This window comes from Rutidosis leptorrhynchoides, chromosome 3 (genome assembly GCF_046630445.1).
Source record: "Rutidosis leptorrhynchoides isolate AG116_Rl617_1_P2 chromosome 3, CSIRO_AGI_Rlap_v1, whole genome shotgun sequence".
In the NCBI taxonomy this organism is placed as follows: domain Eukaryota; kingdom Viridiplantae; phylum Streptophyta; class Magnoliopsida; order Asterales; family Asteraceae; genus Rutidosis; species Rutidosis leptorrhynchoides.
This window is the reverse complement of record NC_092335.1, coordinates 87,798,946-87,826,730: the sequence shown is the minus strand read 5'-3', so window position 1 is coordinate 87,826,730 and position 27,785 is coordinate 87,798,946. Positions and strand designations below refer to the sequence as shown.

The window sequence follows — 27,785 nt, the reverse complement described above, 5'->3', positions numbered from 1 at the left end:
TATGAATTATTAAAGTGAATTATTAAAGTTAAAGTAAAGTAAAAATAAAGTAAAGGTAAAGTTTAAGTATAGTAAAAGTATAAAACTATGTACGTATAATACGCGTATAAATATATATAATATTAATTTAAATTATTATATATATTTAATAAAATAAAATATAAATATCGTTATCTTTATCATACTAGTTAAGTAATGAGTTGTCAAAAGTGGTTCTAGATATTTATAAAAGTTATATACGTTTTAATAATAAAGTTCTTTTTAAACTGAAAACGTTTTTGTACGTTTGAAACTAAATCAAATAAATATAATAATTTTGTTTTCCAAAACCAAATATATTTTTAAGAATCATTTTGTTTAAAGGTTAAAATAATGGAATTCGTTATATCATAAAATATTTTAGAAAAGTAGAATCATATATATTCATAATAGGTTTCAAGTTTTTAAATTACAGTTTGTTGGTGAAGCATGGGATAAAGTTCAAAGGTTAAATAAACGTATGAAATCATGAAAAATGTCGAGTTACTTAACTTGTCGATATCCAACATCTAAGTTATTTACACTTCACATTCTTACTTATAAATCACTTTACCATTTTCCGAATGTTGTCAAAAAGAATAGATTTCTTAAATCACAGTGGACCTCATAACATAGACCCGTAATCATATCATAATGTATCTGATAAATCAATCATTTGATATTATCTTCTAATTCCATCGATAAACATATTGAAACAAATACGTTCATGTAAAGTATTATATGTTTAATATTTTATTAATATTCTCAAGTTATAATATATATATATATATACATATATATACATATTTATTTATATATAACGGTTCGTGAATCGTCGAAATTTGGTCGAGGTTATAATGAATGTATGAACACAATTTAAAATTCTTGAGATTTAACTTAACAAACTTTGCTTATCGTGTCGGAATAATATAAAGATAAAGTTTAAATTTGGTTGGAAATTTTCGGGTTCACAATACATATATATAATATTATTTTAAATCAAAACATTTTATATCAAGGTTAATATTATACTTTATCATTTAGTAAAATATATATATATATATATATATATATATATATATATATATATATATATATATATATTTATTTATTTATTTATTTTAGAAATATAAATTTATATATATTAGAAATATTTATTTAATAATATAATATTTAGTTTTTTATCAAATATTAATTATATTTCAAAGTATAATTTAAGATCGTTTACATAATAGAAATTATTATATTACCTAACGTTTAATCTCTAGAACTTAGTTTGATATAATTCATTTATGCGCCAACATTCATTTTAACTTCTCCAACATTCTAATTAACATAACTAAATATCAATCAAATCAAATAAACAAGTGTTACTATCATTTACTTAACTAATTTGAAATCATATTCAATATACATAAACACGTTTTAAATACACATTGCAAGTTATTTATATATCTAACAACTAATATTTCAACTCACGTTATTTAAACAAAGACATTTTAAATAATCAAGTTCTATTATATCGAAAAACTTTTTCATACATTTGAAACTAAATCAATTGATTATTATGAAATTTAGTCTTCCACTAACTTTTGTCTAATTCTCGTTATTTGACACTTTGTTCTCATATGTAGATCATTTTACCAATTATTCCGAATACCGTTAAAAAGGACAGATTTCTTATATCATAGTGGACCTCATAAGAGAGACATGTAACCATATCACAATGTATCTGATAATTCAATCATTTGATATTATCTTTTAATTCCGTCGATAAATATATTAAACATATATTGAAACAATTACGTTTATGTAAAGTATTATACATCTAATACTTTGTTTAACGTTTTCAATTAATATAACTATATATTATATATACATATCTATATACACATAAATGTTCGTGAATCGTCGAGCACAGTCAAAGGGTAATTGATTACATGAACACAGTTCAAAGTTTTTGAGACTTCAGCATTACAGACTTTGCTTATCGTGTCGGAAAGATTAAATCATATAAAGATTAAGTTTAAATTTGATCGGAAATTTCCGGGTCGTCACAGTACCTACCCGTTAAAGAAATTTCATCCCGAAATTTGATCGAGGTCGTCATGGCTAATCATAAAAATGTTTTCATGACTCATACGAGCTGAGGATTTAAGTTTTATGATCAGTGAGTAGTATGGATAAAACAATTTGATTTTGTGAAGAGTACGAGTGAAGTTATCACAAAAGAGTGAAATGAGTAAAATAAATTTTCGTCATATCTTTTGACGTAGATAAGGTAAATTTCTGGAGTTCAAGGGATCTAGAGAAAATCTTCGTAATGAGATTTGATTCTTCGAAAATTAATGAAATTAGGATCCTCTTTAGTTAAATGTGATAATCTGTCTTGATTGCTCAGTCTGATATTTCACTATAAATCCACTCCCTTCTTTTCCTTATAACTCACATCTTCTATTCTTTCTTCCTCAATTCATACTTTAAAGCATTCGTCATTATGCTCCATCCAGTTCAGATTCTTGATATACTCCTTTCATATCTGTCATTCTTCTTTTTCATCTACCTCTGGAAGAATCTATTTACTTCTACTATACTCTTGGTTTTATAGTGTTTTTAGTCCTCCCGTGTCTTTATATTGCTATATGCATCGATATATACGGTTTATAATTTCTGAGTTGTTATTGGGTTTTATATCTTCCCTTATATTTCGATGTCTCTGCTTCTGTCTTTCTATAATCATTGACATCCATAGTTAATGATCTCTCCTATTTGCTGCGCTTTATACTCCCATTTCTATTTTAGAGCTTCATACTTTTGTTTTCTTTTCGCAAGTAATGGTCCAAAATTCGTAGGTGTGGAGTTTCGAATGAACATGGCTAATGTTCTAAGAGAAAAATTATAATAGCACGATCTTAATTGGTTAAATTACCAGAATTCAAGAAAAAAGATAGAACTATCAAGAAGTTATGTTCTTGATATGTTTATATATTAAATAGAGTGTAAGAGTCATGTAACATGGCACATGATGACATTATTATCTGTGAATCATCACGTTCCATTAGAAACTCAGCATGACTTACTGTAATATAATCACGTTGATCAAGTGTCATTATATTATACTAACTCATGCTTCAGTTCCCAACACTACTTCAATAACATTCATATTTTAAGCTCGAATTTTTCAGATTTTAAAAACTAAAACAGTTTCCTTTCTGATGTAATCGCGAAGAGATAAATGATTTCAGATAAGAATAGTTATGAAAATATCTTCAGAAATATCGGGGATATTTATAATGAAAGATACGATGATATCTTAAAATTTCTAATACCAATGGATGATGAAGAAGATTTGTCCGTAAAGGTTTAGAGTCAGGAGCAAGGTATTCGTTAATTACTTCAGCAGATACTGAATCATTTGAATTCTTTGAAGGTAGATTTAGTCTTTGTGATTTTTCCACAGTCTCCTTCATGGTTTGCTCAATCCGTTTTTTAGTTCCAAACCTTCTCTTTTTTTGATCTTTACCAACACACTATTCGTTATCATCAAACTTTTGACTGTTACGGTTGTCTACAGTTTCTGCTGCTTCATTCAGCTTTTTCAAAGTTCAATGTATTGATTCGTAGACTGGGTGCTTTTCAGAATTGAAGATCATAATTTTAGAAGATAAATGTTTTATATATACATATAACTATTGATGTAGAAATGTTGCGATACTGATTGATGATTCCTGGTAGTTGGTATGGTAATTATTGTTACAAGATGTAGATGAGTACATGATAGGGTTTCAATGAATAAATATAATGACTTTTCGGAGAGGCTAAAGTCAAAGGGTAATGAAGTTGCTGGTACATCTGCTTATAATGTGGTGGAATGTAAAAGGTTCTCCGGTAACGATGGCGAAAAGATAACGTATATATCAAGGTTATAATAAGGCTAGTCCGACTAAAAAGTCGAAATTGACTTGCTGGAGCTGTGACAGAATTTGCTACTTTGAAAAGGGATTGCAAAGTTATTTTGGATAATAATAATGCTAAAGGATCTGACACGGATACGTGTTAAACTTTACTTAGGTTCCAGTTGTTCTCCAGGTGCATAACTATATGCATGTATTCTTCATATATATCGTGTGTTTGGTTCATTCTTTCGATTGTTCCTTAGTTGAGGCGTTTTCAAGAATTTTGAAGGGTTTGAACGCAGGATGTCATCGTCAATATCCGTATGATGAATTTGTCGTGAATCTTGAATGATACGAATGTCTTTAGAAAGTGATGTTCTAGTATAGTTTGAATTCAAAGTACGATTTTTAAAAGATGTAGGAATCTAAGAGTGATGTCTTCTGTAAAATCTTGACTTGGATTTCTGATCTGTCCAAAATCAGAATATGTAATTGAATTTGTTATGAAAATGGTTGCCCTGATTTTATGAAAGAATGTATATTATTGTGAAAGTAGTGAGTATAGTTAATGATTCAGAATTGAAGAATGTACAGTGTAATATATTATTGTGAAATTTAAATATCTCTCGGGTATTACCTACCCCTTAAAAAAATTCACAAGTAATATTTTGTACAAATGAATTTTATTACCGTCTTTATGCAAATATATGCATGTATATTTTCTACAGATGTAATATAGATTTAATGAGTTAATGTTAAATTAAACTCATTCGGTTGGAACTAGAATTGAACAATTCCTAAAACTTTAGAAATTACGTAATCTTTGCTGAGTATTTCTTCCACTTGAGTGAAATTATGAATTAATACTTCATTATTCATCTATTGATATTTCTTTGGTGAATGATGTTGTTTTTCGTGGGATTCTTGTAAACTTCGTAAGGCACGAATGATGTTTCTAGAAAGTTTCGAGTACATCAAAAATGAAAGTGTAAAACCAAACATGTATTTGAATAATACACTTGATTCATTATGAAATGGAATCTATTAAGTTGAAGCGGGGATTATAGTTATAGATTGTTAAATTATTAACGAAGGATGTACATTATAGCATATTAGTACTATGAATTAACCGAGTAGTATCTACCCTTGAGAATTCACACGTAATAGCTTAGTACGAAAAGATTTATTTTGACCTCAAAATTTATATGTATATAATTTCTTCAGGGGAAATGAGTTACTACTTCATAACTCGTTGATACAATATACGCGTTGTTGATTTGTGATGATGTTATAGAATTGGCAGAGCTTGTGATGTTGTAGATGCTGCTGGTGCTGGTGATGCTGACGATACTGCTAGTGCTGATGATGTTGATGGTACTATTGCGGCTAATGATGCTGACGGTACTGTTGCTGCTGATGCTGCTTGTATAACAAATCTATTTTGTAACGCACGCACCATTCCTGTCAAGGTTTCTATTCTCCCCTCTATCATCTCTATCCATCCACTCATCTTGATTTACGGTTATGATTAGAATAAATAATCTCTAAAACTTTTAGAGATTACATAATCACCGTAGAATATTTCTCCGATGAAGTTATGAATCAATACTTAATCGTTTGTTGTTGTTAGTATTCCTTAGTATCTATGACATTGATGCTCGTGGGACAGATTGTGAAGTTGAGATTTGCGATGCGGTTGTTGTTGGTGGTGGTAATGGTACTGTTGGTATTGTTGTCAGTGGTACAGTTGGCGTTTGTGGGACTTGTGATACTTGTAAGTTCTGCATCATGTTCTCTAAAGCCACCACTCTAGTGCAAAGCTCGTTGACTTCTTCTAGTACACAGGGATGATCGGTGGTTCGGACGAGCGGGTGAATAAGATCTAAAATTTGAGATAGTATATAATCGTGACGAGATAATCTGGAAATGAGTGAGAAAATGGTGTTTCGAACAGGTTCACCGGTAAGTGCTTCAGGTTCTTCGCCAAGAGGGAAATGTGGTGGATGGAAGGGATCACCTTCTTCTTATCTCCAATGATTAAGTAGACTGCGAACCCATCCCCAATTCATCCAGAATAGGTGATGGCTGATTGGTTGATCTATTCCGGTTACACTGCTTTCGGAGCTCAGGTGGATATCCATATCGGAATAGCTGTCGGGATCTGATGAACTCGAACTAGTTGAGGGCTCCATCTCGTATGATCAAGGAAATGAAATTTGATATGAAATAGATAATAGGATTTGGTTTGGTATTCTTCAATACATATTTTACATATGTATATATAATACCAAGATTTCATAAGTTACGGAGAAATTTTCGAAAGATGTCAGACATAGTTTACTGTAATAGATATGTAAAGATATGAATTTTTCTATACACTATCTATGCAATGAATGCAGTAAGACGCGTCTAGACTTAAAATGATAAGCAGGTAATTTTCGACAAAAATGATAAGCAAAACTTTTGACATGCAGACACGGTCGAAGTCCAGACCCATTAATGCATCTTAATATCTATCAGTTAGACACACTAATGCAAGACCTGGTTCGCTAAGACCACCGCTCTGATACCAACTGAAATTGCCCCGTTCATATGGATTATAAACGTTGCATAATAATTGATTTCATTGCGAGGTATTTGACCTCTAAATGATACATTTTACAAATATTTCAATCGTTTTTAAAAGACAAACTTTCATTACATCGAAAGTTGACAGGCATGCATACTATCTCATAATATATCCAAATTATAAATGATTTAATAATGATCTTGTTGAACTCAACGACTCGAATACAACGACTTTTGAAATATGCCATGAATAACTCCAAGTAATATCTTTAAAATGAGCAAATGCACAGCGGAAGATTTCTTTAATACCTGAGAATAAACATGCTTAAAAGTGTCAACCAAAAGGTTGGTGAGTTCATTAGTTTATCATAATCAATCATTTCCATATTTTTAATAGACCACAAGATTTTCATTTCCATTTTTCATAAACATCATACACTCGCAAGTGTATAAAAATCATTCATATGGTGACCGCTTGATAACCGAACTAACAGGATGCATATAGAATATCCCCAAAATAGAATCTCCGCGTCTGTATAATATAAACTCGAAGTACTAAAGCATACCATTTTCCAGTATGGGGGAGTTAGTGCTCGTAGATCTACCTTTAGGATTTGCGTCAATTAATGGCCATTATACCGGCTCCATACCATTTTCCATTATGAAGGTTGTATAATAAACACTAATTCTTAGGTTACCAAGCTAAAAGGGGTGATATTCGATTTTGATAATCCAACCATAGAATGTAATTTTTTGAGTAGTTGTGTCTATTTCGTCAAACATTTATAAAACAGCGCATGTATTCTCAGTCCCAAAAATATATATTGCAAAGCATTTAAAAAGGGAGCTAATGAAACTCACGATACTGTATTTTGTAGCAATAATGCAAATGACGGCACTGAACAAGTGCAGGGTTGGCCTCGGATTCACGAACCTATATTAAGTATATATATTTATATGTTGGTCAATATCTGTCTAACAATTTAGGTCAAGTCGTAGTGTATCACAATCCTAATGCTCGAGATCGACTTGCAAAAGTCAACTTGACCCAAAATGACTTCTAAAATGTATACATTTATTATATAACTTAAATATAGTCGTTTTATATATTTAAATATATTTATTAGATTTTATTAGATTAAATAATACAAGTCATTTATTAATAAATAAAAATTTATATTAAAATTTATATAGGTTAAAAATATACTTTTATATATTTCAAGTAATAAAATTTATACAGTTCACTCAATATCATAAAAATATAGTGGTATGTATTATTAACGTAATTATAGTACGTCTGGTAAAAATATCTTTGTATCACATATCTATTTGATAAAATAATATTGATAATAATAATAATAAGTAAAAGTTATATAATTTTGTATTAATAATAATAATTATTATTATTCTACTAATAATAATAATAATAATAATATTTATTTACTAATGATGATATAAATTAAAATAAAATAATAATTCTAATCATGATAATTTTAGGAATAACGATACTTTTTAATATTAACTGTAATAATAATAATATTTTATAAAATAACAATTCTATTCAAAATGATAATTTTTAATAATAATAATAATAATAATAATAATAATACTAAAATGATAATAATAATGATATTTTATAATAACAATGATATTTCTATTAAAGATGATAATTTTATTAAAAAAATGATAGTTTTAATATTAATGATGCTTTTAATAATAATAATGATGATAAAAATAATGAAAGTGATATTTTTATCTAAATCATAATCTTAACAATATTTTAACTGAATCATGATACTTATACTCATTATTTCCTAATCGATTTATTTAATAGCTTTTAGTCCTTTTTTATATCGCATTCATAATAATGATAATAATAGTAATCATAATAATTAAATGATACTAATATTAGTTTTTAATGATAATGATACTAATAATAATAATTATAATAATACTAATGATAATACTAATAATAATAATAATAATAATAATAATAATAATAATAATAATAATAATAATAATAATAATAAGAATAACAATAACAATAATAGTAGTAGTAGTAGTAGTAGTAGTAGTAGTAGTAGTAGTAGTAGTAGTAGTAGTAGTAGTAGTAGTAGTAGTAGTAGTAGTAGTAGTAGTAGTAGTAGTAGTAGTAGTAGTAATAATAATAATAATAATAATAATAATAATAATAATAATAATAATAATAATAATAATAATAATAATAATAATAATAATAATAATAATAATAACCTTAGTGATAATAACGATAGTATTAATAATAATAACAATTTTAACTGATAATACTTATATTAATAACGATAATGATAATAATAATAATAATAATTATTATTAGATAATAATAACGACGATAATAACGACGATAGTAATAATAATAATCATTTTAATAATAATACCAAAAGTAAATGATAATTCAGTTGACTATATCTTTTAATCCGTTCAACGAAACCATACGCTTTCTAAATGAAAAGTTATTAATTTTTCGCCAGCTTTCCAACGACATGCATATCGTATATCTTATCTCAGTAGCATATGTGTCAAATTTTTGATTTATCATAAACTATTTAACGACGAAACTAAACATACAAGCATGCATAATCTTATATACTCGAGTACTAGTCAGGGTACACTATTATTATAAAAAAAGTTAAGATATGAATGCTCATGTATCAATATTGTGATTCAATATTGCAGAAAAGTACGTAGACGCAACGGAAACGATAAACACTAGATTCACGATCAAAACCCCCGAGCAATACCCATAACCTCCATAGCTATAATCCATAATTTCCTTAGCTCTATCCCGCTCGAAAAACACGTTTTGAACTTAATTTACTCATGACTTCGTCGTAATATTTTATGTATAATACTAATAGTATTACCACTACTAAATAATAATAATAATAATAAGATTAATAATAATATTAATCTTAATAATAATAATAATATTTATAATAATAATTGTATATGGAGTAAGATATAGATCAGAGAAAGAGAGAGATGTGAAACTGGAACTAGGCTCGACTTCGTTTTATACAAGTTTCAGCCACCAACCCCCCATGCGATCGCATGGGGGTTGTGCCGTAGAGCCATGCGATCACATGAGCTCTCAGGCCAGCTCACATTCGATCAATGATATTTGCCGACAGTTTTATTAATATTATATATATATATATATATATATATATATATATATATATATATATATATATATATATTATATTTACGAGTATAGGTGACTTGTAACTTTAGTTCCGAAAACTTGTATGTTAACGCTTGACTTATGTCTCGGTTCCGGTTTCTCGAACGCATTTTTGTACGCTTAGAAAACTGATACTTTATGTTTCGTGTATTGTACCTTTATACAAAACAAGACTCAAATCAATGAAAAACTATCCCACTCAAAATGTAACTTATTCATTTGGATGTTTTGGTCATTTGCTTCTTTAAATCATCGTTTCGCTATATATACATATATATAATATATAATATTATTTTAAATCAAAACATTTTATATCAAGGTTAATATTATATTTTATCATTTAGTAAAATATATATATATATATATATATATATATATATATATATATATTAGAAATATAAATTTATATATATTAGAAATATTTATTTAATAATATAATTTAGTTTTTTTCAAATATTAATTATATTTCAAAGTATAATTTAAGATCGTTTACATAATAGAAATTATTATATTACCTAACGTTTACTCTGTAGAACTTAGTTTGATATAATTCATTTATGCGCCAACATTCATTTTAACTTCTCCAACGTTCTAATTAACATAACTAAATATCAATCGAATCAAATAAACAAGTGTTACTATCATTTACTTAACTAATTTGAAATTATATTCAATATACATAAACACGTTTTAAATACATGTTGCAAGTTATTTATATATCTAACAACCAATATTTCAACTCACGTTATTTAAACAAAGACATTTTAAATAATCAAGTTCTATTATATCGAAAAATGTTTTCATATATTTGAAACTAAATCAATTGATTATTATGAAATTTAGTCTTTCACTAACTTTTGTCTAATTCTCGTTATTTGACACTTTGTTCTCATATGAAGATCACTTTACCAATTATTCCGAATACCGTTAAAAAGGACAGATTTCTTAAATCATAGTGGACCTCATAACAGAGACCCATAACCATATCACAATGTATCTGATAATTCAATCATTTGATATTATATTTTAATTCCGTTGATAAATATATTAAACATATATTGAAACAATTACGTCAATGTAAAGTATTATACATCTAATACTTTGTTTAACGTTTTCAATTAATATAACTATATATTATATATACATATCTATATACACATAAATGTTCGTGAATCGTTGAGCACAGTCAAAGGGTAATTGATTACATGAACACATTTTAAAGTTTTTGAGACTTCAACATTACAGACTTTGCTTATCGTGTCGGAAACATTAAATCATATAAAGATTAAGTTTAAATTTGGTTAAAAATTTCCGGGTCATCACACTTTTGGCTATCTTCAGGAGCGTCGCTTTTGTGATTAGTAGCGACGCTTTTTCTGGATAGGAGCGGCACTTTTGGAAATGAGGAACGGCACTTCTGGCTACTGGTGGAAAATGGTGCAAAAACGTGTACAAGAACGTCGCTTTTAGATGAGGTGCGGCGCTTTTGTCCATAAGGAGCGGCGCTGTTGTTGTAGGAGTGGCGTTTCTAGAGCTAAATCCTGCACTTTTCATTTTCTTTGTCACTTTTGATCAAGACTTGGTCAATCTTACACCAAATCAAGCTTTTTGCCCCCAAATTGCCATTTAGCTCATAAGCATATCAAATAGGCTCCATAATCATCAAAAACCGAGCAAAGTGAGGGAGATATTGCGAGAAAAAACATGTATAATTAGAGTGATATCAGTGAGATATTTTAATTGGATTGTGCTACATTGAAATTCAATATGAGAATTTGAGTAACACTAACGAACTATTAAATTTATATCAATGTATATCATGCTTCGTAGAACCATGTAACCTATTGTACAATACCGGTAACGTAGTAGAAATAATGAACAACGAACGTAGAACTATGTGTGCACACGTCACTAGGAAAATCAAAAACCAACTCTTGATTGGTTAACCACGTTTCGGCCGTACTAAAGCGCGCCTAACCACAAAACTTGTTATATTGAATTTGAAAAAGGGTCAACGGGTAATCAAATAAAATTCACTGGGTTACAAATTTTTGAGCCCTTAATAAGAAATTAATAACCTTTGTTATTACCTATTAACAAGGATAAGGATATTGTTGACAAGGTTTATACTAGAAATGAAGACGATACAAAGGTGAACGAGGCGGATAAGGTTGGCGTCGGTTTTTTTGATCGTTTAGGAGGGAGGGTGTTTTGTCCACTTCGTCGACCACTTTGGTGGGATCTGGGTCCTTTTATGTCCTAGCGTATAAGATTGAAGATCGGTCAAGAAATTGGCCCTAACGTGATGTAGTCATCGGCAAGGTGGTATATTTGGGTCGTTAGTCTCCATCATCGTTTGGTTTATTTTTTTTGTTTAGTTTATCTATGATTTTCTTTCCCAGCAATCAAAAAACCGCAACAGACACCTTTGCCATTCGAGGGTATACTTGCAGCATCCAAGTACCCTAGTGTTATAGGCACTAATATTGTGAGGATTGGAGACCCACGTCGCAAAACCATCTCCATAACTCCCACTAGTCGTCAAACTCCCACTAGCTCGGTACTTCAGCCGGTTACCAAACTGCCAGCGAATTCCCGACACCCTCTAGAAAGTTCAAGTTCCAGGACTTACAAGATTATCCACTTCTACCATCACTCGAAGATTCCTAATTGGTCACCCTGATGAAAACCCACTTGCTTTGTTGTACTAATGTCAACCAAACCCAAAACGCCAGTCGAACTTGTCATATCCGACAAGTTCAAATCAATTTCTTTAGTGAGAGAAGCTCTAACCCTGCCCACATATTCCATATACTATATAATATTTGACTAAATACATTAGTCGACTCGTTCAATAATCTGATGTTGGACTTTGGTTTGCACCATAACAAACCTCCCCTCAAACCGAATTTCAACTCGGCATCCCTCCAATGATAGTCAAGATCCAACCTTCTTTAGTACCTGCCGCAACCTCAGAACACAACTTGAATGGGACCACATTAAGTCTACTTACGGTACAAGGCTCCAAGATCAACTCATCCACTTAGGGTGCACAACCGCGTGTGCCAACCAAGGGGTTAAGCCAACCGTTGACATGCTGCAAATGTCATGTTGCGCTATCCACACATCCAGACTACAACCTGCAAGTATCTAACCTTCTCGATAACTCCTACTTTCGATTTGTCCCACTGTTAGCTACCTTACCGCTAAAACTAGAGAGAAACCACCTTTTAAGCACACATATATTTCTACCCCATATTCGATGTATGACTATTGTTTGCACTATAACAAACCTCCCCTCAAACCCAAATCCATATGGGCCTCCCTTCTAATGATAGTTAGGATCCAACCTTTACCGCTGCCAAATGGAACTCTCAAAATGTCTGTGTGTGGACCAGTGAGATTTCGATACAAGACTTCGGGATCAACTCAACGTTACCAAGGGAATGCACGCACGCTGAGAGGTGCGCCCTATTAACAAGGATAAGGATATTGTTGACAAGGTTTATACTAGAAATGAAGACGATACAAAGGTGAACGAGGCGGATAAGGTTGGCGTCGGTTTTTTTGATCGTTTAGGAGGGAGGGTGTTTTGCCCACTTCGTCAGCCACTTTGGTGGGATCCGGGTCTTTTTATGTCCTAGCGTATAAGATTGAAGATCGGTCGAGAAATTGGCCCTAACCTGATGCGGTCATCGGCAAGGTGGTATATTTGGGTCGTTAGTCTCCATCATCGTTTGGTTTATTATTATTTTTTTTTTTTTTTTGGTTTAGTTTTTTATCTATGCTTATTGTTGTTAAAGGTTGTTATGTTTGTTAGGAATTTAGGGACCCAACCAAGACAAGCGATTGATCTCAATCACTAATCCACGAACGATAAACGAATTAAAACGATAAATAAAGTACAAACGACGGAGGTATTTAACGTGGTTATATCCCAACTCTAAAACACGGAGAAAAGTTTACTCCGCGGGCGCAAACCATAGATTTTCTTATATAATTGTGCACACATTACAATGAGACTAGGGGTTACAATTATAGGAAGAGTTAAACTTGTCCACCAAGTTAAACTTGTCATTCAAGCAAAAGACGTTCCATAAATATTTATTACATGCTCCATACTCCATTCCTACTAGAAGATTTAATTAAGGCAAGAGAATCTCTACGACTTGTTCACCAAGTCAAGCTCCCTACAACTTGTTCACCAAATCAAGCTCTCTACGACTTGTTCACCAAGTCAAGCCTTGTTCCTTTGATCAAATTGTTCACACCTTCAACAATGTTGCTTCTTTGTTTTAGAGTTTTAGTGTTAGGATATTTGGTAGTTGTTTATGAGGTTAGTGTTGTGTTTTTGTAAGTTTGTCTATGTGGCTCATTAGTAGATAGCGGGTAGATTCTTGTGTTTTCTAGTTTTGAGTCCGTTTACTATATCGTTGTGTCATTGTTCGGTTAGTTCATCTTTCGATGAATTAGCCTTTGTTTTATAGCATTCGTTATTTTAGCCTAAAAATAAAATAAAATTACTCACTAACAATAAATGGATCTAACAAAAGCAACCAAGCGGAATAACTCTATTCTCTTTTGTTCAACCTTCACCTTATAAGGATTTACTCATATTTATGCGGCATGACTAGGTAATCTTATGATTGTTTTCGACTCCTTATTCTTGTCACATTAAGATATGTGGTTAGTATGGTTTCAATATGTGACCTTACGTGAAAATATCAGAACTTCAGCTACTAAATATTATTGATATGATTATTTTAATAAATTTGAACTTTGTTTAAAAGACATGAAAGAAAGAAAAAGTGATGACTAAAAAGTTGCCAACTTTTTTCTTCAACAAAAGGGAGAAAATAATTTATAGGAGTAGCTAAAATTTTAACGTGCTCTTTTCATTCGATCTTTTCATCCACAAATATTAAGTTGATTTGAACTACACTACACCAAGGCATAGATAAGTGGTACGTCATATCAATGTTTTGAAACCCTGCTTTTCTTTTTTCCTCGCTATATGAATTATTGAGTTTTGTCTGCTTTAGCTTTTGCTTTGAGCTATGACTCAGCCGAGTTGTATCGCTAGCATGCCACGCCCGTGGGATCCCAGTCAGCAGCCAAAAAATGCCACCTTGAAGCTGTATCGCGGTGTTGGATGGTGGGAGGATGGAGGCGAGCAACCAACGGGCAGTGTAAACACGTGGCGATCTCGGATGAATTCGACCGTTTGTAAAAAAAAAAAATAATAATAATAATAATTTTTTTATATATTCAAATACCAAACTATACCTCATTTTATTACCAATCTATATTTTCTTTCATACTTCTCCTTCTTTACTTTCAATTTAACAAAATGACTAATTCAAACACTCCCTTCAACTCACAACATGATTGTGAAGATCCCGAAACACCACTTAACCAAACCGTTCCGTTTTCAAATTTGTTGGTATTCGGTAGGCCAAATACTCTTTGATTATCATCTCAACCACTCCAAACACCTACTCCTCAACAATTTAACAACGTTACTAGAAATTTGTTCGGGTTCAATCAATCTTATCCGATAACTATTGAATAACAACAACAACAATGGGCATATTTCCAACATCAACAACGACAACAACAACATCAGCAAAATCAACAAATATTTCAACAACGATTGATCCCACAACAACAAATGCAAATTCGAGCAACCCGAGTTCAACAAACGCAATCGCAAGGTCAAGAATCGCAAGAACAACAAACTCAACAACAACAACGGGTTACGCGTAAACACCGAAATAAGGATAAAGGTTATAATTTTTATAAATTTTAAATATATATACTAATATATATACCTACGGTTAGAATTATAATAATTATATATTAGAATTATAGTATAAATATATTAGTATATACTGTTAATATATAGTATAATTATAGTATAGTATATATACTAATAACATAGATACATACTGTTATAATTATACTAATATATATACATACTGTTATAATTATACTAATATATATATATATATATATATATATATATATATATATATATATATATATATATATATATATATATATATATATATATATATAATTTTTATTATTATTATTATTATTAATATGTTTATATATGTAGGGAAAGCGGTGGATGAAGGTGGTTCGAGGAAACAAAAGGCGTGGTCACAAAAAGAATTTTGTGGTTGTCTGAATGTTTTTGTGATGTTTCGAAGAATCCAATTGTTGGCCGATCGCAAAAGCAAAAAAGTTTTTGGGGCTCGGTAATGGAAAAGTTTAATGATAACGAATATAGATGGGCACGCAACGAAGATTTGTTATCTTCTAAATGGCGAGATGCGAACAAGTCATGTACGGAGTTTTTGCCGATCTATAAGGATATAAAGGATCATTGGCGTAGTGGAGCTAATGACGAAGACATTTACAAGTCTACGTTGACATCATATCGTAGTCCATATGAGAAAAACTTTGTTCACAAGGAAGCATTTTTATTCTTAAGTCAACATCCAAAGTGGATGGTACCTAATGATCCGGTTGCACGAGTTCAAGATGAAAATGTGGATGTTGACGCTGTTGGGGAAACTCAAGGAGATTCGGTACGACTCTCTCAAGACATTGAGGCGGAGTTGTTTGGGGAAGTGCCAATGCCACGTCCAATGGGACGTGATAGAGCAAAGAAGCCCAAAAAAATTCGGCTTCTTCGGACGCAGGAGCGTCATCTCGTGGTAGAGTTCGAGTTCGTCAAGAGTGGAAGAATTTATAGACCACATGACTGATGTGGCCACGAATAAGAAATGTGTGATTGATAAATTCAATGAATATGTTAGTATGTAGACCGCACCTACACAATTTGATTTGTTGGGGAAATCATCTGCTCAATTTGAAGATCCGGAAGACGTGATACGTCTTCAAAATCTCAAAAAGATGATTTGTGGCAAGTTGAAAGATGACTTGAACATTGATAACATCCCGAATATCGATTAGTTTATGTTTTTTGGTCTTGATTTTATGAATTTAATTTATGTAATTTTTTTTAAGAATGTAATTATCTACTTTTTTTAATTTTTAATGGAAGATGTCTTTTTAATTATTCCAATTATGTTACATTTCTTTTATTTTTCACTTAAAATAAAACAAATTAATGAAATACAAAAAATACAAAAAATACAAAATTAAATGCCACATCAGCATTCCACTAATAACTCACACCAAAAACCAACACCACCACTACTTCATACAAAAAAACTCACACGTCCTAGTAATCTAAAAAGTACAAAAATCAACCCACACCACCGCCCTCTACCACTCCAACTAATCTCATGATGTAACCAAATATTTACTATTGCTAACTCTAGAATTTTCTTCAAACTTACTTTTCAAATCCCTCCAAATTATGAAAGTAAATGTTCAATCTTTTCTAAACCTTTACGAGTGATAGTCAGAAGTTTGAACCAGTTTGAACCAGATCAATTGCTGGTTAGAGGACTACCATGACATAACGTCATCTCAGGACTGACTGTCATATCAGCACCACATTAGTATTACCTTTTCATCACTATCCAAAGACTAATAAACTGCTAATAACCATGACGTACTCATGACTTGATCCCACCTTCATTTTTTATATTAAAGTTATTTATTATTATTACTTATATTATTTAAATATATAACATTTAAAATCCTAAAATAAACATTTTATTAATAAGAAAAACATTACAAGTTTCTAAAAAAAAAAAAAAAAAAAAAAAAAAAAAAAAAAAAAAACGTTCCTAAATAACGATACAATACAACTCGATCCGATTGCATTTGAGTTTGACTCTCCCGACAATTTCATGCCATTCTTTTTTTTTATTAACGTGATCAATCATACAAAAGCTCCATTACAAAGTGTTACATAATTACAATCTTTCGCCATTAATTATGGACTTAACAAAGATCAAGACTTGTGTATAAGACCACTGTCTATGTTCGTGATATTCCATCCATCATAAGTTTATTTTTCTTCCACCAAAAGAATATAACGCCATAGGCACCATTCAGACATGGCTTTTTGAATGGCCTCTTTCCCTATATATGTTTGTATCAAATGGGAGAGGGTTCGTGATAGTACTATTTGTGTGTTTGTGTGTGTAATCGTGGGTCCATTGTGGTTCGTATGGGTGTTATAGTATGTACCGTATACTTATCAGTTAGTTAGTTAGACCACATATAACGCACCGTTTGTGCCCAAAACCACACCTAGGTGGCATGAGAAATGCCCCACAAACGCCTCTAATCGAGCGTTTGTGGTGAAATTCTTTTGGGCATATGTCAAAGAGAATCAGAAGAAATCAAGAGTGTTTTCGTTTTTTATTATTTTTTTTTACGTTTCCTACCTTCCATCTATATTTTGTCACATCACCTACAATCCCGAACTTTGCCTTCTCACAGTCACTCTCCAAAAAAACCCACTTCCACTCCACGTCACAGTCACCTTAATAGGCGGTCTTATGGGTTAGTGATATAGGTGGTGATGTGATGCTGACGTACGGGATGGCAAAAAGACCCGCACCCGATGGGTAAACCCGAAACCCGACATTTTGGGGCGGGTTTAGGTCGTGGGCCGGGTATGGAGATGGTTTTAAGTTTTTATGCGGGTTCGGGTATGGGGATGGGTTTAGATATAAACCCACATACCATATATCCGTATACCCGACCCGAAAGAAATTTCAAAATTATTAATAAACATTAAAAAAATTTAATAATATTAATATAAGCTATAATGTCATATTGTATTATTGTTCGATATTTATATATAGTCATTTAGATTTAATACTCATTTTAATAACATTATTTAAACAAAAAAATGAAATAGATGAACGGTGAATGAGAATGAGTAACAACGGAGATATTCGATACCCGTGATAAACCCGGTAGCCCGAGTGTTAGTAAGTAAAATGGGGATCCCCGTTTACCCATGGAGAAACCGATAACCAGATGGTTAGTAACTTAATCGGGACCCGACGGGTATGGGTCCGGGTTTGGGATAGTGTTTCTTAACCGAGTTAGGGTCTGGGATTACCTAAACCCGGCCCAAACTCGACCCGATGTCATTCCTATGCTTACGTGTCAACTAAGAAGTTCAATTAAGTTTATGATAGGGAGGTCTAAATTATAGTTGAAATGGTTCAATTAATTGCTTATGCAAATAATTTAATGTATGTGATTTCCCTCAATATCCTCAGCTCCTCTCATAAGTAAACCATAAACATGAGCAGGTGTCCTTCTTCTACTGAGATCGAAGATTCAACCAAAACCACGGTCAACAACGAAACTGATGGTTCAAATAAGAGTGGTAGGGAGCCAAGTGTTGCTATATCTAAAAGCAGATCACTTTGGTTCCTTGGTTTATATATGCTATTTGTGATGCTATTTATAGCATTTTTCTTCATCATGGCATTTAAGTATCCCCTAAAACCAGAGTTGTACTTGACTAGGCTTTATATCCCCGCATTTGACAAATCAGCACCAGATAGCCCAGCGGACAAGAACTCGTCCCACGTATGGTTTAAATTCGTCAATCGCAATAAAATGATCTCTGCTACGTATGATATGTTCAGCGTAACCATCCAGTATTATGTTCCAAACTCAAATACGAGTCGTTACGTTGGAAATTTAACAACTCCGGCAGACGTATATCAGGATAAAGGTAAGCCTGTAATGGTGGATTTATGGACACCGATACCCGGGATCTCTAGCTTACGTCAGCATATGAACGAAGAGTTACCTGAGATACCGTTTCTAGTATATTTGGATTTCAAAATGAGGTTTCATTGCAAAGAAGTGGGCAACAATAAGCATAGGTTTTTGATGAGTACCATTGTTTGGGTTTCATTGGAGTATGGCTGTACTCCTGATAAACCTGTTCAGATGTTTGAAGGTTTTAATATATCTATATATAATCTCCTAATTAGGATCTTTTTAATCTTGCTTTTGTCATCCCAAGTTCTTTTAATGTTGAATTGTTGAAATTTGTAACGATCTAATTGTGTGTTTAGGTTTTGGTGGCGAAATCTGGAAAGCATAAAGTTGTGTGTGCAGTTTCTAATGTTGGTGAGGTGATTCTGGAAAGAAGGGGACCTTCAAGGACTATTGTGAATATCTGTAATTGTTTTTATTATAAGTTTTTTTTTTATTTTTTTTTGTTTTTTTTGTTTTTATTATTATTATTATTATTATTATTATTATTATTATTATTATTATTATTATTATTGTCGTCGTCGTCATTGCTAGTTGTGTTTTCTCCCTTGGTGAGGTGATTCTAGAATGATTGTCACCTGATTAAATAATTGAGGGGTTTGACTTTGTTTGAATAAGATTGTAATTAATTCTTGTGATGTGTTATTGTTTGATTTAGTATGTATAGTTAGTTTTCATGAATGTAACAGCAATGTTGCAAACCAATGTTAAAAGTATCTTGGTTACTAGAAAATTGACTTTAGGCTAATTATTTGACTGGAAAATGCTAACTTTAGTCCTTAATACTACGTTTAAGCATACCATATATATTTTATAACTTCATTTAATTAATTGCAAAATATAAATATATATATATTTTTTAATATCAACTTTGCTTATATAATTTTGATATTGGTGTTATTAATGACAACAGTTAGTTATAACTAGTTTAGAAGCCCGCGCTCTGCTGCGGGTTGTAAACGACCTTCATGGAATAATTGGGGGTAATACGTTTTATTGTAATTTCGTAATAGGATGCTTATGAAGAAAATAATATATTCAAACACAGTAATTACTTTTAAACTTGATAGTTGTGCTGAAACCTTAATACCTTTCTACCTAGAAATGATATAATGCAAGATGAATTAATAGAATAATCAAATAACAGTACAAAGGTAGTGTAATTTTTATATCATTTAGTTTATAGATGTATCTAAAATAGCATCTCTTATGCAAATCAATTGTAGCTGCAAAGCCATATTATGCTCCCCGGAAGATCACATGCAAAATACCACACAGGAAAAAAGTGTTGCAAAAATAGTAGTATAATGCAACACACACACAAAAAAAAAGAAAAAAAAAAAAAGAATGTTCAAATAACAGATTTTGTAGCAAGATACTAATAACCAAAAACTGGAAGTACATACCTTCAGGTTGAAGAACAACGGAGAATTCAATACACGATAAGCTTTGATTTCCTTAGCAAGGGCTGTGCGTTTTTCGGGATGTAAAACCAAGGGCACCCGTACATAGTTACAAAGGTAAAAAACATATAGCAGACATGAAAAAAGTAACCGAATTCAAAAAAAAAAAAACAAAAAAAAAACAAAAAACAAACAATACCAGCTGCTAACGGTTGCCTTTCAAGAGGTGGGTGCGTCACCACAGAGAGGCATCGATGTATCAAAACCAACAGAAGGGACAACGGCTGATGTAACTTCAGATGACCATTGAGATAGAACCCACTTCATATAATCGTTATATCGCAACACATGTGTCGTCAAAATGACCACCAACATCATAACCATAGACACAATTGTTACAACTTCTTTTACCCCCTTTTTCTACTTAGCATCATATTTTCGATCAATAAAATTGCGCAACTAATAAAACGGAATCAACATCTAACAAAACAATTGACTACAAAAACCTTCTATGAACACATGCACCATCGGGAACCGATAATTTTTCGACCATAAGAAAATACATATAAACCCAACAAAGAAAAGAACAAAACGAAAGCCAAAAAATAAATCATAGATTAGTATCCCAGTTACCTTTAAAAGATAGAATGGGGCATGAACGTGAAATCACAACCCACAAACATTGATCTTAGAGCTCAATTTTTCAGCGAACAGGGTAACATGTCACAAATGAAAACTCATTCACACAACACAACAAAGTTAACAACTAATTAAGAACAACAAACGATTGTACTAAATAATTGAAAAACAATACAAAATACATAGCACAATTAGCAGAGAAATAACTCAAATGGGTGAAAAATAATCAAAATTTTATAACTGAAATCCAAAAAAGAAACAAATTATCTACGCAAGCAAATTGAACACCCCTGGGCAGGAAAACTAAAAATAACACAAACATGCATAATTTGGGAAGGAGCTTTAGAATGATGAATCGGTGGACGACTAATATCAACTGCAATTTAATCACGATTAACAAAAGTAAAAAAAAAAAATAAAGACACGTAGGGCACACATGCTCCGCTAATCAGGCCTTCTTGATACCAAATACAAATTGTTTCGATAATAGCTTGACAAAGAACATTAGGCCACCTTATATACATAAAATAAAATTAAGCATCATTACTCAATACATCAGTTTCTTATCTAAAGTTACAACATCATTCTTGAATTGTCAATAAGTTGAGTTTGCTATTGTATCTTATATATAAACATGCATATATATTAAAGGTTCAAGTTTTGTGTACCATTACTCTCTTTCCTTCTGAAAGTTTTCCTGGGTTACTGTACTGAACTCCATCAATTGATATAAAACTCTACTTTGGTCTCGAGGATCAGCCTATTGAAATGAGAACATGAAAACCAAATACAAATTGTTTTGAAAAAATGCTTCAAATCAAGATAAACCTCACTTTCACTTTGATCCCCTTTTTCGATATCATTAACTAATTAACGTGAATGATCACTTTAAAAAGTGAGCAAAGATGAAGTAGTTTTTCTTAATTGATTATCATATAGAGCAAAATTTGGGCTAATACCTTGAACCTATCCCCTGTTCAACATTTGCCTGCATTAGACGAAGAGCGCCTGCTTCATCTTCTATCTCCTTTGTCCCTGCTTTATATCTTCTGAACACAAAAATGCAATATGAAAAAGAAAACAATAAGAATAAAAAACTAAATAAAAACCCTGCAAAAAATAAAGAACGTCAAAAGTTTATGACATCAACAACTCGTTACAACAACCATGTAAACATAAAAACTCAAAACACAACTTAAATCCTCAGAATTTATGACGATTACGTGTACAACTTGATTTTCACAAAAACGAAAAGCAATAACAGTGAAACCAAATATTTAACGAAGGGTCATTACATATCGATACAAACTTCTATTTTTTTATGTTCATTATTTTATATCGAGTCTAATTACTTTAGGGGACCTCTATCACAATCTGCAAATGCAAATTTAAATGTAGTAAGTGGCGAAAACAGGAATTATTTTCATCCGGGGCGAAAAAAATTTTAAAGCGTATCAACTTTTTTTGGAAAAATATGGATGTTTTGGGGAAAAATATGGTGATTTTTGAGCAAAATGTGGAGGTTTTTAGGCAAAATATGAAGGTTTTGGGGCAAAATACGGAGGTTTTGGGGCAAAATATGGAGGTTTTGGGGCAAAAAAAAAAATTCCACCGGGGACAAGTCGAAAAACCCAAAATTTTTACACTAAAAATTGCAAATCGACTGGGGTCATCTGCCCCCCTCCCCCCTTGCCCCATGCTATTTCAGCCACTGAATGTAGTTCGTTTTGTTTTTTGCACAACACAAAAAACTTGCGTTCCTTTGTTTCACCATCACCCCATCACTCCTCAAATCCCCGTCACATTCTCAGTACCTTCTCCACCATTTTTTTTTTTTTTGTCAATTTTGTTTATATAAAATACAGTTAAGTTAGAAACATGATAATATTAATCAACGGAACTGCAAACATGAAAACGCAAAACATAAAATAGCTAGTTGTTAAATATTCGCATACCATCTACTAAAGAACAACATGACGGTAAAAGGAAAAAAGGAAAACGAAAAGCGTAAAACAAACTTACTGTACAACATCGTTAAGCGCAGCTAAAGAAATAAGCCACAAAAGCAAAGCAAAGCACAACACACTCCTGAAAATATAAACATAAAAACGTTTAATAAAAATCCTCTCCACTCCTTGATAAATTCATCCTTGATAAATGTATGCCCAGTTACCCACTCAATTTTTACCTATAATATAAAGACTTCTTTAATTACAATTTCGTTAAAGTGCATACAATCTTGTATAAAAAAATGCACTCAATAATAAGTTAATAACTGTCGTGTATCATTCATTTATGCACAGCCGTTGTTAAAAAAATCTAAAATATAATCAAGTTTACAAAGATGTAAGTTGAAGGGACAACTAAACTCCTTATTCTTAATATCTATTACTACCTAAAAAGTGACACCTTGTGTCATAATTAAGCCCTAATTAATTTTATTTTATTATTCTTTGCAATTATAATATGTTCTTAACTACATTAAATTTAATATTTGTTAAATGTAGATTTAATAACTATTTGTGACTTCTCATTTTCATCATATTAAATATATTAAAAATCATAACAAATTAGTCTTGCAATAGTGATAATACGTTTTCAATGATTAGATGTTATGTGACACCCTGTGTCATAATTGAGCCCTAATTAATTTTATTTTATTATTCTTTGCAATTATAATATGTTCTTAACTACATTAAATTTAATATTTGTTAAATGTAGATTTAATAACTATTTGTGACTTCTCATTTTCATCATATTAAATATATTAAAAATCATAACAAATTAGTCTTGCAATAGTGATAATACGTTTTCAATGATTAGATGTTATGTGTTGATGACTTATGATTAACCATATTAAAAGTCAATAATAAATTATATATATGTCATGTTAACTACATCATATTTAGTTATTTGTGACTTCTTATTTGCCATAATATTAAATAACATTAAAGATCAGAAGAAGCTATTTTCCTAATACGTTATAAGCCAAGTATAAATATGTTTGATGATATGTGAACAACACATTCAAATAGGGTAAAGATTAATTAATTGGATTGCTCATATGCTCATGCATCAAGCATTCAGCCATCAAGCATGATGTACCTGAGTATGATTTTTGTTGTTGTAAATCAACTTTCGATGAAGATGCAATTGGTTTCTTTCGTTCAATATTTATAATTGCTTTTAGTTATTGTAGATGTGTTGGATATAATATGATTTATATACTAAAAGTATATTACTATTTCTTTTGAAAATCATATATCTAATTTTGTTACAAACTATTTAATAGATGGGATGATATTAAAATGGTCATGAACAAGTGAAGTGCAAGATTTAAGGATGAATGAAGGTACAAATTATTTGGTTTCACAATTCTATGTATGAGCTTTCGGTTTCCTATCCTTTCAATAGATTTTATTTATATGATAATTAATTGGTTAAGAGGCTTTTTTTATGACGTTCTTTTACTATATATTAAAGCTCCAAAAAAAACGTATGTCAACATTTCACATCTCTCATATTTCACATTAGTGAAATTGGCTATTTGTTGTTTTAAATATTAAGAAAATAAATTTGCATATCCTAAAACAATGACACAATATGGTTGTGATTGAACTGCAATCTAATCACATTAATCAATAACACTCAATTGTTTTGGACGAAGGGTACGAGCACTGAGATTAGCTTTAGAAGAAATTCGCATGGAAACATTTCGTACGTGACTGAAGATCTTACCCAACATGATTATGCAACATGACGATTTCCATTTCTACTACTTGAAAAGCATGTGTATAAAAATGTTATATTAATTATATGATGTATTCTTCTTCTTATTCTTATATATATATATATATATATATATATATATATATATATATATATATATATATATATATATATATATATATATATATATATATATATATATATATATATATGAAACAATATTATTATGACTATAGTTCATAATTATAATTATGAATATGATTATGATTAATTATAATAATTATTATTTTTATTATTATTACATTTTAGTTCTAATTTATATAAGTATGATTATTATAGGTGTAATGTTTTTTATTCATGTAAATATATAGATCATGTTTATTTAATTAATTTATATAAATAATTATATATATATATATATATATATATATATATACATATACATATATGCAATGATATCTATCAATGTAAATATAAAAATGAAAAGTTTGAAACTACTGTTATTATCTATGTCATAGCTTAATTTTAAATTTATGACAACATTATGATAAGGAAAATGAAAACATTGAAAGTAATCATATAATTTATGAGATATAAATTACACTTATTACGAATGAATGTTTATAACTAAATTTAATTAAGGAAAATAAAAAATTAACAGTTATTGAAAATTTTATAAAGTTTATTAATAGTTAATTTCATATCAATTGTTAATTAATGTTATGAACCTCCAATTTCATTCTATTCACAAGTTTTATTACTAATACGTAACGGTTCATGTTTATATTTAGAAGTTTTTTTCATGTATTCCAAGTAACTACTTATTGTCACATATGAAGTTATAAAGAGAGACCTTCAAAAATTCAATGGTAAATTGTAAAGGTAATATATATTTTAATATTATGAATCGTATTACGATATGTAAGTTTTATAATGTATTTTGGCATCATATGTTAACTCATTTGACCACCTTTAGTAAGTTTTTGTTTATATATAGTTTCATCATACGTTAGTACATATGACCCGAATGTGCAGATTTTCGTAGTGGCAAACAAAACATATGCACAAAAATCCTACTTGACCACTTGCATGATGGGACCAACATCAACTTTCACTTCAAGGTTACTTCCAAGTGCCATACACAAATCGTAAACATATTTGTGCAACGCACGGGCATTGCAACTAGTTAATATTGTGTCACAAAGACAAAGTCATAAATTTGAGTGGATGGTGTTACAAAATAGTATTGATATATATCAACTTATAAAATAATACTGAAATATATTGAAACACATAAAAATCAAGCTACTTTATAACATAAATGTCTCTTGGCCCATAACATTGAATATTGGATGATCATGAATCGAGTTACTAATGAATGATAAATTTATGGGCTAGGAGACATTTACTGGAAAATCATTCGTTGATAAAAGAGACAAATGTGTTATGACAATTAGATGACTGTTGGAAAGTTAAGTACCATGGAAGGTTATTTGATTAGGCCAAAATGATATAGTTTTGTACTCGTATTTCAACTGTCGGTGCATAATCCCGAGTTCTATTTTGTAATAAGTTCTATTCGTATTCGTATTGTATTTTCTATTTCAGTCGTGTAAGGACTACGTCATTAATACATTGTGTTTGGATTGTTTAATATAATGACGTGAAATGGTTCGAGCAGTTTGGTTGGCTGCTCAGACCATCGACCGATGGTAGAGACCATCGGTCGAGGGACTATCACCATCGGCCGTAGGTCCCAGACCACCGGCCGATGGTCACTGTGATTATATATAAATACGAGTTTTGGGTATCATTGTTATGTTACACACCCTACACCCTCTAGCCGTCGTTTATTGCTGTGATCATTGTCCCAGACCATACCCCAACCGAATACACTCATCTAGGCGTCGATTCTATCAATATTTCATTGGTTAGATTGATCCCAAAGTGAAATTAGTATTCGATTCACTCTAGGTTATTGTTTTCCGCCTTTAATCTAGATACAACGTTTAATCTAAGGTCCAAGATCGTCTACAAAGTGGTATCAGAGCCCTGGCTTGCTGATCTAAACGTTTTTTAGTCGAATCAAGTGTTTTTGTTTTAGGGTTTTTGGTCTAAACGGGTTTTTGAGTAAAAGTTGAGATTTTTACGTTTAAATCTTGTTTTTTGTGTTTATTATTGTTACTGGGTGTTTTTCTGAAGATTCTACCATTTTTGTTTAAGTCTAGAACGTCAAAATCGATCAAAATTGAAGTTTTTATCGAAAACCCTAGCTTTTTCTGCCCAGAATTCGTAAGAACTACCCTCGGCCGATCGTCTCTGACCATCGACCGTTCATCCCGACCCTCGACCGTTCGTCATACACAATCGACCGAGCGTCTCTTATTGAACCGGAGGACAGTTTTTCATAACATAGAATCGTTTGTCTTTACCATCGGCCGTTCGTCTCTTGACCATCGACCGATCGTCCCCTACCATCGGCCGATAGTATCTTCCATCGACCGACGGTCATAATTCTAAGATTCAGTTACAAAGTCTACACCATCGACCGTTAGTCATAGACCCCCGACC

At 31.0% G+C, this 27,785-nt stretch overlaps 1 protein-coding gene and 1 long non-coding RNA gene across 2 annotated transcripts; one reads left to right on the top strand and one right to left on the bottom strand.

Annotated features, from left to right (window-relative positions):
* Positions 1-18,892: 18,892 nt before the first annotated feature.
* Positions 18,893-20,077, top strand: LOC139896453 (uncharacterized). The gene is made up of 2 exons (XM_071879097.1): positions 18,893-19,624; positions 19,743-20,077. Exons 1-2 carry the CDS (start codon positions 18,955-18,957, stop codon positions 19,769-19,771), a joined length of 699 nt encoding a protein of 232 aa, XP_071735198.1. The 5' UTR covers positions 18,893-18,954; the 3' UTR covers positions 19,772-20,077.
* Positions 20,078-21,999: 1,922 nt separating this feature from the next.
* LOC139896889 (uncharacterized) lies at positions 22,000-23,770 on the bottom strand. Its single transcript, XR_011776353.1, has 4 exons — positions 23,674-23,770; positions 23,508-23,573; positions 22,445-22,534; positions 22,000-22,245 (listed from the first exon to the last, which is right to left on the bottom strand). It is a non-coding gene; the product is annotated as an uncharacterized lncRNA (long non-coding RNA).
* Between the last annotated feature and the right edge of the window lie 4,015 nt (positions 23,771-27,785).

Bases quoted from the DNA above. Each gene is read 5' to 3' on its own strand.
- LOC139896453 (XM_071879097.1), top strand. From the start codon at position 18,955: ATGAGCAGGTGTCCTTCTTCTACTGAGATCGAAGATTCAACCAAAACC. The intron at 19,625-19,742 runs GTTTTAATATAT...TTGTGTGTTTAG, and splicing joins ACCTGTTCAGATGTTTGAAG to GTTTTGGTGGCGAAATCTGG.